General features: G+C 30.8%; 1 protein-coding gene across 1 annotated transcript; it reads right to left on the bottom strand.

Annotated features, from left to right (window-relative positions):
• Window positions 1-6239: 6239 nt before the first annotated feature.
• Window positions 6240-11148, bottom strand: LOC133195077 (fibrinogen-like protein 1). Its single transcript, XM_061330954.1, has 5 exons — window positions 11092-11148; window positions 9285-9387; window positions 8966-9130; window positions 7034-7153; window positions 6240-6502 (listed from the first exon to the last, which is right to left on the bottom strand). Exons 1-5 carry the CDS (start codon window positions 11146-11148, stop codon window positions 6240-6242), a joined length of 708 nt encoding a protein of 235 aa, XP_061186938.1.
• Between the last annotated feature and the right edge of the window lie 1887 nt (window positions 11149-13035).

Here is a 13035-nt window from a genome sequence, read left to right as displayed (position 1 = left end):
ATTACATTCTTTTAAAGTAATGTGTAATGGATCCATCTTTCAATTACAAGTAATTGTAATGTAATGCATTACTTTAAAAAAAATGTCAGTAATGACCATTTCTTTTCAATTACATTAATTACATATTGTTTTTTAATCTCTCTTTATTATTGATTCTGAAACAAATAATGGTCACTGTGAGATTATATTTTTTACTTATAATGTTAAAGTCTTAAAATTCCATATCTTACCATTTAAAAAAAATATTCAATGGTGATTGATAGACATACTAAATAATTGTTTTAATAGAAAACTTCTTGAGAAGACAGATATAAAATCAATTGATGAGAGCCAGAAAAAAATATTAAAAGAAATCATTAGGTTTTATTAAAAGAAATCATAAAGTTTCAAAGATAGCCACAAAACAAGTGAAATCAATACATGTATATAAAGAGATTACCAATCAAATACTATATTTTTCAACTTGTCTTTTTTTTCTTTTCACAAAGTTCAGTCTGGTAAAACGAACATGGTAAGCATGATAAAAGATCAGTATGATCTACTTGAAGACAAAAAGGGAAACTAAGGCCAAATATAAACATTGATATATTGTCCACCATTCATTTTTGGTAGCTTAAGAGTCACCTCAAAATTCAAACCCTGTATCTAGGTACTGGTTATTATCACCTTTGGTTGTGTTAAATTTATAGCTTCATTGATTATGCCTGCTCAGCTAATTACAAGTGATTATTCATTAAATTATTAATACATACTCATTTTACAATCATAGCATTATCTGTTTATTAAGTATCACTTCATAAAAACATATAGTAAAATTTTTTAACATTTATTAAAAAAAAAAAACAAAAAAAAAAAAAAAAAAAAAAAAAAAAAAAACAGAGAACTAACATCAGAGACTGAACAAAACTTCAACATTGAAAGTGTCCCGATCCACTTTCTTTGTCAACTGTAGATTGGTAAACTGCATGAACATGATAATGAATCCAAAATCCAAATACCACTCTGCCTTATAGACCTAAGGGAAAGCATGTTAACCGAGCACAAAGTGTGAGAAAGTTAATTTACAGATAAAACTGTGTGGTTATAAAATTTGTGTTTTTCTCTTATAAAATGTAATGTGTAATGTAATTCATTACTTTAACAAAGTAATTGTTATTCAATTAATTACTTTTCTGAATGAGAGTAATGGTAATTGTAATTGTAATGGTAAAAATTCCAACGTAATTGTAATTTAATACATTACATTTCAAAGTAATTGACCCCAAGTCTGGTCAAATATGAATGTCCTCTCTTTTCTTCTTCAAAAATTGAATATTACTACATTAATAAAGAAAGTTGGCGATGGAAAAACTGAGGTCATCCCATTTGTCAAACAGTTTACATGTTAGCTGGTCATTATCGTCTTTGGTCAGTAAAACATCCAAAATATGAATCTGATGTAGAGGACTTTGTGATGTTTTACTGGGATTTATTCTATATATCGTGTCGATATATAAATAAAAGAAACTATTGTTCATAGATAAAATGTCGATATATTTTATTGTCGAGTGTAAGGCTACAGCATAAGATTTTTCTTCTCTTTTAGAATTTTTTTTTACCTTTTACTTCATATCTCGTATGCTAATAAAGGAGCACATTTAGTGACCGTCGAAATTATAACAGATTGTTGAAAGACCTTCTCTTCAAAAACAACATATTTGATATTAAATGATCAGGTATTTTGATGCTCTCTAATTGGTTCAGACTCTTTTCCTGAGGTGTACCTCAGAGTAAGTTCACCTCGAAATGAACTTTCAAAAGGTTTATTTGGGTTTTCACTCTTAACAAACCATAGACTTGCTAACATTTTTACCGACCAAATTCTGCATTTTAAATAGTGTGAAACGTAAACATCGTAGACGAATGTATCAAAGAGACTTCACTCATATTTGTAAATAGTTAAGTATTTATTGTTATATAATATAGTTCCTCATTATGTTAAACAGCTTTTAAACTGTTGGAATATATATAATAAGGATATGTTGTTTCATAACACATTGAATTATGAGTGTTTATATTTCTTGGAGACAAGAGCTTTAGTGAAAAAAAAATGTTTTATTTTTTTAAATTTTTTAATGAAACAGTTTTAACTTTTGAATTAATTCTAGTTGCGACTATACGGACTTGGTTAGGTATTGGTTAACCTGGGCATTCGGTCTCGGAAAACCAATACGTGTCAAGGTCCCTATAGTCATGAGTAGACCTTATCAAATGTCAGAAATTGTATATTGTCAATGGGATGTCCAAAAGCAAGGTATTAAAGGTTACCAGTTCCAATATTATCGCAAACCAGTTGTCTCTGACGTCAAAAACGTGCTGTTTACATGTAATTTATCATCAAGAATGGTTGTCTAAGTGTTGAAAAATCACATACGAGGGTTGTCCCAATAAGTCATAGACCAGGAAAATAATTTTGTTTTTCTTTGCCAGATTAAATTTTTCTTCTTTTCATAGTAAAAAGCAACATTTTATAATCATGAATTTCAAGTATCATGATAATAACACATTAAATAAGAAAAAAAAAAAATGTAAAAATGAAGAAGGCGCACAAAAGCAAACGTAATTTACGTCTCTTATAACGTCATAATCATTTTTATGTATATTGTCCCGTGTGTTTAACAAGCATCTCTTATAAGCTTCTCGTTATTTTTTCAAGTGGAAAACCACTGGTGACTGAGGGACTCAGTAAAATTTACCAAGGTCAATAGTTTTTGTTTATCAGATTCAAATTTCCGTCCTAGAAAGGTCGCCTTACATTGTACATGTATGTAGAAGAGAATAACCAAAATTTGACGTCGATCGTGACACATAACGTTCCTTTCCGTCTGAATTTAACAAACAGTACTCTACATCTTATTAGCGTAACTATTTTTGGTACGGAGGTAAAAAATGTCCTAGAATCTCTTATACCATTAAAAACATCTCTACTGTTCCAGTGTGTTAAGTCACTTCTGTATCATTTTGTCCCTCTCTGAAGTGGACAAACTACATCTGAAGCAATTTAATACATTCCCTTGCGCCGCTAAGGAGCTTGACGACTCCATTTGCTGCAAACTCAATTCTAACAACATTTTGAAAATAACGACACCAATCCTTTGTCAATGATGCTATTGACGTGAAAATTTGATATAATAATAAGATTTTGCTTCCGATTTCACTGATATAGATTTGAGTTTGATGTTTTACATATAAGCAGAGAAAAAAGTGCAATTGGAATAGTTACATGCGTAAATTATTCCGGATTTTGTTCTTTCGCCGACAGACCGTATTGGCCTTCCTATAAATTAATCGTCATAATATGATTACTATTAAAGATCTGATTTAAAAATGCTCTACTTTAAGGAACATTGGAAAAAATTATGGTTTTGCAAAATTTGGTTATTATTCGTTGAATGTTTACAAAGTTAGAAACATTGTCTACGACTTTTTGGGACAACATTCGTATATATGTTTTGATACTATTAATTAATTTTTGAAAAGAAGAGCTTTGATTTGTATTAAATTTCCCAAAAAGTTCTTTGGAGTTTTTGAGAGTCCACATTTGAGTTACACGACTTCATGTGTATAATGTAAGAGGAAAAGCAAGAACGCTTGGAGAAATTTGTTTTAAATGGTCAATATCTGGACAATGTATAGTTTGCCTCTAATTGAAAAGTTTAGATGCAATAATCAAGGAACATCTATAGGGAGTGTGAAATGTAGACATCAACATTTTATCAAGTTTCGGTGACCTTAAATATGAAAAAGTCACTTTATGTTTTTCGTTTCTATAGTAAGACTATCTAGAGTGTACAGTGACACACTTTCTCAAAACCTAATACAGCTCTAATTCTAAAGGGATTCTAAAAGGGATTTTGCATGTGTAGATATCAGGCATCTCATAAAACGCCCATACATGATTTTTTAGTTGTGATGTTGTGAGGATGAGGGTATGGTAACTTCATGGGAAACAAAACTATTTTTGTTTTATTAAAAACAGAAGTAATAATCAACGTCTCCCTCTGTCCCCCTCATTAAACCCCCAGCCTGTCATTGAAGATGCTGAATAGAAATCAAGATTACATTGTTTTTGTTTATAAATATTTTGAAAGATAATGGGCAGCAATTAAAAAGATTTAAGATGTCTACAGATAGGTTATCGGATTCAAAAAAAAAAAAAAAAAAAAAAAAAAAAAAAAAAAAAAGGAAACACAGACCTTTATAGATATATTTAATCGATGTATTAAAAATATTTCTCCAAAATGAAAAAAATAAATAAATAAAAAAAAAATTAAAAATAAAATTTAGAAAATTAAAAAATGAGTTTATACTGCAAGTAACGGAAACACAAACAAATATTTTGTAATTGTTTATAACTTATGGAATTTATATTTGCTTATAACTTTTGGAATTTATATTTGAAAAAAATTAACTCACAATAACATGAACAAAAGTTTGCAATCGATTGTCAAAACCTTAACTTGAGTAAAATGTTTTCGAATTCTTTTTGAGTCGCACTTACACTATCAAAACATCAGGAACATCACATGTTGTTTTCGCCTTCCTTGTGCATTACTGGAAAGAATCCGTCACCTTTTTCAGACTGAATAATTGCTCTCTCTTTTTGCCGGAGCTCATCGTTTGCGATAGAAACGCGCGGATGTTTAGTCTATAGTGTTTGACTGCTTTGCTTCTGACAAAAAGCTCACAGTTTTGTTGATTTCCTCATCTCTCATCATTTTCTCCAAAAGCATAAAAACCATCAATGATGTATACTGCTTAACGTTTTTCCCTGTCGGTTAGTGAAACAGCCATTACCGATATATCTGCATCATTTTCTGCAATACGTCTCTTCTCACAAAATGTTCTAAAAATTTTTGATTCAATAATAGGAATTCTTCTTTTTGTTCTTTTCTTTTTTATTTTGTTTTCTACGACCCGAACTGCCTTGACCGAAATTCATTTACAGAAACATCCTAGCTCTCAAATTCCAAGATATCACTTAGGATGGACTTTGCATGAATACTAGATTGCTTTTCATCTGAATTTGTTTTGTTAGAAAAATGTTTTCCCTCAAAAGATTATTGTTTTCAGTATTCCCAATCGAAAGAAAATGATGATGGAATGCCACAGCTTGTTGCTTTATTCGGTCAAGTAACACTTACTTGTAACAGTCCAGTGAAATTACAATTACAAAGATTTTATTCTAAATTGTAAACAAACCCTTTACCCGAGGTATTCCAATAAGAAAACAATGGTTAGTTCAGATAAGTCGCTCGTGTGGCGCAGTGGTTAGAGAGTTTGTTCTAGAGTCGCAGAGAAAGAGATTGATAGGTACGTCGCGGGTTCGAATCCTACTTGGGACTTGGAAATCGGTCCTAGGATGAGGCAGTATAAACCAAGGTCCCGTGTCACAGTAAGTGCTGGCTCGAAAAAGATCGCTCACTGCTCAAAGCCCCAAGTGCCGAGTATAGGTGGAAATTCGCAGCCCTACACCTACAGAGGGATGTTAAAGTTAAAAAAATGAATTTCTACTGAAAAAGGAGAAGCAATGGTATAAGGGTGCATTATGAACACAATAGTAAACAGTTTTAAGTACAATAGTGGCCAAAAATTGTTCATTTTGTTAGAAAAAAAAGTTTCCGGGGCTTAGCGGCCCTCCAATACTTTTTCCTTCTAACATTCATCATGGACATTTTCAGTTTATAACCTTCGAATAAACTGAATGTATATGTGGTACTAAAAGTGTTAATTTATCCAGTCTATGAAAATAAAAAGAATTTTAATTGTATAAAATCTACAATATCAACTTCCATTTTTTGCTCAAGTTGTTCTTTTTGAGCATATTTCATTTCTTTTGTTTGGGGTATCCGTCAATTGAAAAAAAAAAATCGTACATCATGGAATTCTTTTGATGTTATATAGGCTTATATTTCACTAATAAAATAATCTTTTATTGGTGTAAAACAGATACGTATGATTCATAAAATCAATACATTTCAAAAGTTACCCAAGCAAAATACGTTTAGCAAACGTAGCCATAGACAAATGTCTCTTTAGAGAAGCAAGTAACTGTTTATTTCTTTAAAAACTAACTTCTAGTGTATCTGAACTGTAAACTGTTTTAAAATTTGTATGAATTCTTCTTGCCATTAAATTTGCAATATTTTATCACATCTATGGTATGTTTCCAATCTGTTGTACTTATAATTTCATAACATCTATGGTCTGATCAGGATTCTGGTGGCTTTGAGGGTACAGTCTTGCGAGCCTGAGCACCTCCAACGCATTTCAGACGCGATACTTGTTTTTTCATTTCCAAACAATCCATTAATATTCCCACATGTACAAAAATTAAACCACCAGCCTGACTTGCATATATTTGCACAGATTCCATAATCCCATAGATCGTTGTCTGCATCAATTGTGGTGAATTTCATCCCATCAGCGTTTGCCCTTTTATTAGTTTTGTTTGACAGACAATCTAAAAGTTAAAGAGATATCAGTTTTTAATTTGATACATTTAGATATGTAGTTTTATGTAACACAATCTAACAATCAGAATTAATCATGGCTACCACATTTTCTTTGTGGATTTTCTGACTCGGCTTATATAACTTGTAAGTCGTCTTTTTTTTTTTTAAACTAGTATTCATAATCAATTTTAATCAAACACATTTTCGAAAAATGAAATGTATAAAAGAATATTATCAAAGTTACATAAAGAGTCAAAATCATATGCTATTGTATTTTATTGGACATAAAATAAAAGAATTGTAAAGAAAATGATGCAAGAGAAGTCAGACAAACTCAACTGCACGGTAAGGTATGCAAAGACTGCAAAACATGTGTCGGAAAAACAAAGGCTGTATAAACTGGCATCATTGCTATCTTTGTCAAGGTTACTCGACTTTCATTTATGTGGTAAATCTTAACACACCATTGGATTAGATCATGCAAAGCAAAAACTATGGTCTGATATAATTTTTTATTTGTATCAATATTTTCGGTTTACCGACAATTATTTCTTGGGACTTGAAATCGTGGTAACTTCCTGAACATTTTCTGCGCAAGCATACTGTAAGGAGGAAGAAGTGACGGAATATTTTGGTATTTTCCTGCATAGAAATATTTCCTAAAATAAAAAAAAAAATAATAAAAATAGAAAAACAAAATCCAAAATATAATTCTCAAAGAACAGCAGCCTTCCTTCCTACATTTAATATAATTAACCGTCACGGTAGTTCAGTCGATAGAGTGCTCATTCGATAATCGGAAAATCGTGGGTTCATCCCCCGCCGCGACAGACCTAAGTCAATAAAAATAGGTGGCAACTTTTTCTTTGTCAAACCCTCGGCACTTTGAAATAAAGTTGTGGGTGTTTCATGAGACATTAATGAAGGTGTTACATGTAGCATGAAAAAGATCCTTCACTGCTCAGTGACTTTAAGTAACGAGTAAAGGTTTAAATTTGAAGCTAATATTTATACTTTTGAAAATACTAGGGTGATTCAAAACCCTTAATCCCCCTCCCCTCCTCCTGGATCCGCTAGTTATTTTCGCAGTAATTTACATAATGCAAAAGAAATGCAGATTTTATGCGCCCTAAAACACTATTATGTAGAACTGAGAATTACTAGCTTTTAAAGGATCTTAAAACACTGTTTAAAATTATAAATCCCCTGCAAACAAAATTTAAAGGGTATATAGGTATCGCCTGGCCCGTCTGTCCTTGCAATCATGACCGGGCTATAGATGTAGAATCCTTGGTATAAAGCCTGCTTATGATCTGAGAGTGTGTCATGCCCATGAAACGAATTCGGAAAGCTCAAGGTTACTTGCAGAAAAAAAGTATAAACTCTATGACGAGTTCATGACTCTGAAATGGAATTATTGAGTGTTGGAAGTTCAAACAAAGATAATGAGCGGAAGGTATGTTGTAAATTTGACCAACAGTCATTCTGGCAAGATCAAGGTCACTAGCATCTTCGAATTCATGGCACTGGCAAATTCATATCTGGATCACAGTAATCCAGGTGAAGAAATATTGGATGTCCATATTTTATTAAATGTCACTTATGATATGTGTCATGTTTAACTCCTTTTAATAGATACAATTAAGAAAAATTAAATATTGCGGTAGGAGCTAAAGTTTTATGAGTTTACTACAAAACGACTTGGATGTAGCATACCATAACTCAGAAAGCACAAGAGAGTTTCTCAAACGAAGCGTAGTTTCTACATTTTTTTTGTCATGAAACTCCTGATTCAAAACCATGTTAAAATCAAATAAAGAAGACCGGACCATATTCCAAAATGTTGACTATTTATAAATTAAATAAAGAATGTGGAGAACACTCTAGCAAAACGGTTCTATATATATATATATATATATATATATATATATATATATATATATATATATATATATATATAATTAAAAAAAAATCTTCATACACATAGTTTATATAATACCGTAAAATGAACTATTTTCGTAGGATGAAATTTTCGTTGTTTGCGAAAAAAGAAATGATTCCAAGGGATTGATTTTCGTGCAGACAGACATTATACTGTACGTTCAAAAATTAACATTCCATTGAGTACATGAATGCGTAGGTCTCTTCATTACTTGAAAACAACGAAAATTAATTTGTGTTTTCACAGTACCTAACTATTTTTTTTTTCTATTTTTATTTCCAAAATATGCGTATAAACAGTTGAGTAAGTTAGGATATATATATATATATATATATATATATATATATATATATATATATATATATATATATATATATATATATATATATATATATATATATATATATATATATATATAAAACAATTCATGTTACCTCTTGTTTCACAAAAGTATATCATTTTCAAAAGAACAGTACCTCAGTCTATGTAATCTACCCTATTCCAATGTGCATGTATATTTTTTTCTCACCATATAACCCCGTAAATCCATTGATTGTTAAGTTGTATTCGGTGTGTTCATCGCCGACAAAGAAATATTTGTATTCTGCCTCTATTAGCTCGTTGTCTGTCCTCAGCATTTCAATTCTCATATGATTGTAACCATTTCTCGTCAACATGTGGATTGCGTCATTTCCTGTTGCAAAATCATATGTGTATCCATTTTTAGTAATAATTGAGTAAGAACTTAAATAATTGAGAAAAATTCCATAATTTAAATAAATTAGTCTAATCAAATGTAAAACATTGCTATTTTTTGATGTTACATCTATATCAATTCTCAGGCATACCGATCCAAAAATCTGATTTCTCTTTGAAGTTACCAAAACCAGCTTTGTAGTCAGACCAACGTCTATAAAAGTCTGCGTTGTCAAAACATCTTCTTTGTATCACCTAATAAAAAAGTGTCAAAAACATGAAAAAAGTGTCAAAAACATGTGTATTCAATACTAAGAAATTTATTTAAGAAATGAACAACGTTTTGCAGTGTACATGGTGTTATGAACAACGTAACATATGCTAATTCATACATGTAACAACATGTTTACAAAAAAAAAAAAATGTTTATTATTTATATTTGCACAGAGTGATGTTGTCTAGAATATCAGAGTTAATCCTGACCTGGATAAGGATATGGTCGTCTTAACTGCGCAAGCCTAAGTGTGTTAAGGAAGCACTAAGATAATCTGACTTGACTAAATCAGTGATACAATATGACGTCATAGTAGGGTAGATGGCGTCAAATTTAGAACACAAGTTTTCTTAATATTGTTATTTAGAGATATCATTTTACTCCAGAAAATCAATAGAAACTTGCAAATATTAACAAAAATATTTTTTTTTTTTATTTTGTTATACTGTATCTGTCACTTGAATTAAAATCTCCCGACCGATGACGTCATAACTGTTCAACAAGTTACTTGAGAATTGATCATGTTGTGTAACGAGAATTTGGCTAAGACGGCATGTAAAAAGATACGTAAAAGGATGTCTAGAAGCAAATACCGTGAATATTGTGTGTGCTTCGTGTGAAGGTAAAGTTTGTTAAACAGGTATGCTAATTTATTTTCATCGATTATAACTTCTATTGAAGACAGTCAGCTATTTACATATCCCGGTCGGTCTTTCCTCTGTCATTCGTGATATTAATAATGCAAAAGTACAACACTAAGCTGGATACTTCAAAACACAAGATTTGTGCATATCGAAAGCTTGTGTTCTATAATATTTGGAAAGTGCTGCTAGAGTCGTGATGTAAACATGATCTGAAGAAACATCTCGTGTTGTATGTAAATAAAGCAAAAAATCGGGTAAGGTTTCGTGCGAATATGTGGAATAATTATTTTCCCGACCGGAAAGTGGGATTCTAGCAGCATTTTTTCGGCATAAGAGATGTTTTTCAACTATTCTATTTACTCAAAAAATTTATTTAAACTCCGGGGTAGTGTTGTTCTGTTAACTTTTTTTTATTAAGGAATATTTTCCCAGTAGTAGCAGTCACGTGATGACGTCGTGGTGGTGCCCCTCTTGGCCTCAGACACTATGTTGTCTTTATGCAATAGTTAATAACAGTTAACGTTTTATTGACGACTTTGATAAATTATAAAACTTGATTTTTTTTTTTTAAAGTCTAATTTCCCCGAGAATTCATTTGTATGCTTCCTTCACATACCCGCTTGGAAAAAAATACCTGATGTCAATAAAAGCAGCAGAACTGATTAATCCAATTTATTTCCTATAAATCACGTACAATTTACATGGTATTGCTTCTAAACCCCTGGTATCTGGCTTCACATTGCGCCGTCTTTAAATTGTATTTTTTTGTTTAGATATAGTTGACGTCTTTGTCTTTGTGAGAAATATTATTATTATCAAAAAAGTGAATGTTTTCATGTTATTTAAAGAAAAGGATTTCTTTTTTGGAAAAATCATTTAGAGTGAAATCGATCTAGAAATTAATCCGGAAAGTTCGCTTTGTCTGATATATATATATATATATATCTTCCTAACAGGTCACATCGTTGTAGCTTCTTCTTTGCGAGTGTGAGAAACGAACTGTAATCATAGCAGAAGTATTTGGGTTCATAGTCTTTAAACCCAGATGGTGAGAGCAGGTTCATTGAGGGAGGGATAAGACATGGAATATACAAACATCATTTATGACAATGGGTGTTCAGAGTCGTTACCATATCATAATCGCATATAACAACTTTTGCTATTTGGAGCTGACAGGAAAATGACACTAATGAGCAATCAGAGAGACTTATTTTGTAAAAAATGGCAAAATATTTATTTTGTATGTCGATGTTTGACAGTGAAAACTGCATCAATGTATCAAGAATGAGCAATAAATCCTGAAAAAGCTAATGATGAAGATGGCTGCACTTCTCCTTAAAATTCCGGAAAAGAATTTTTTTTTGAAAACAAGCGGCCGAAAATAATTTAAATCAGGCGTTATTTATTTCTTTTTGTCCTTTTCTATGATATTTACAATCAAATCTTGTCCACCTGAAGCCCAAGTGCAACAGTGAAAAAATATATTTTATTAAGTCAAAAATCTATCCAGGAGTGCCAAATCAAGAATATGGCTGGAAAATGCATTCATTTTGTTGTTAATGATCGGTAAGTAGGAAAAGGATTTGAGAGTGCATAAAAAAGAGAAACACTTTTCCTCTTGGTTATATACACTTCTGATATCAAAATGTGAACTCCCGAAAATGTTGAAGGACTTTAAAAAAATAATAGATTTAAAATGAAAACTAATTCAGTGACTTACGATCCATTTGTATCCCTTAGAGTAAACATATGGTACTTCAATTTCTTCTCTGTTTATATTCAGATTCTCAAACGACGTCACATCCGTGGCACATGTTAACAAATCTAAAAACAGGATTGATGAAAATAAATACAAGTTTTAAAGAAAAATTGAGGGAAGACTTAAAATAAGATTTCACCTTGACAAACCGTTGAGTAATGATAAATAATACGATGTGTTCTAATTGCCCACTCAATGAAAATGTTTAACGAAATACTAAAAAAAAATATTAACTTGTTTACATGTACATTGTTGATCATATTAATAATGTTTGCACATACCGCATGTGGTGTTTTGTAAATGTGTCCAATTTCCGTTAGACTGACAGATGAATTTTTGTCTATACTTTTTCTCATAAACCCATGGATAGCATTGGAATATTCTAAGTGGACCAATTCCTATTGTAAGTATCTGTCCATTTGACTTTACTTCTAGTGAGTTTTTCAAGCTAGGAAGGGGTCCACAATCTGCAAATTCATATATATATATATATATATATATATATATATATATATATGTATATATATATATATATATATATATATATATATATATATATATATATATATATATATATATATATATATATATATATATATATATATATATATATATATATATATATATATATATATATTGATCTCTTTTCATCTAGGACAGATAACTGCTTCCTTTGACAAGAAAATATTTCTTTATTAATAGTGTGAGTTAATCCTCACAATAGATTATAAGAATGTAAACTTTGATTTAATTAAACGATAAATCTAAAAAAAGGAGTCTATATGGCACTGAGAACGGTCATCAGGGAATGAACAATCCTTATTCAAATTACAGATGTTTTCAGAGGTCCGTGTGTTTGCTCTGATCAAATTTTAAATCGTTTCATTGGATTTTTGAGCACGGTAACTTCAATTCTTTACAAAGCATTGTTAGCGGTAAAAATTATATGTGTGTATATAACAGGCTGGCGTAAGTTATTTATAATGATCAACTTTAAATATTTTGAGAAAATTTATAAGAAAAGAATGACATTGTTCTGTTCTCTAAATGAATGTTGCATGGAATGGCAGTATAATAGGATAGCTTCGAAATTAATGAAGAGTGGAAATACCCTTCGATATGTGGGTAAGTTGAAATTCTCATGAAATATTTCGTACTCTAATAATACTATGGCTCGTCCGTAGCACTTTTCATGTACACTTGGGGACAATAAATTTATTTTCAAA

Source organism: Saccostrea echinata, unplaced genomic scaffold, assembly GCF_033153115.1.
Source record: "Saccostrea echinata isolate AGI-Se365-2 ecotype Australia unplaced genomic scaffold, CSIRO_AGI_Sech_v1 ptg000029l, whole genome shotgun sequence".
NCBI lineage: Eukaryota > Metazoa > Mollusca > Bivalvia > Ostreida > Ostreidae > Saccostrea > Saccostrea echinata.
This window is presented reverse-complemented; position numbering and strand designations above follow the sequence as displayed.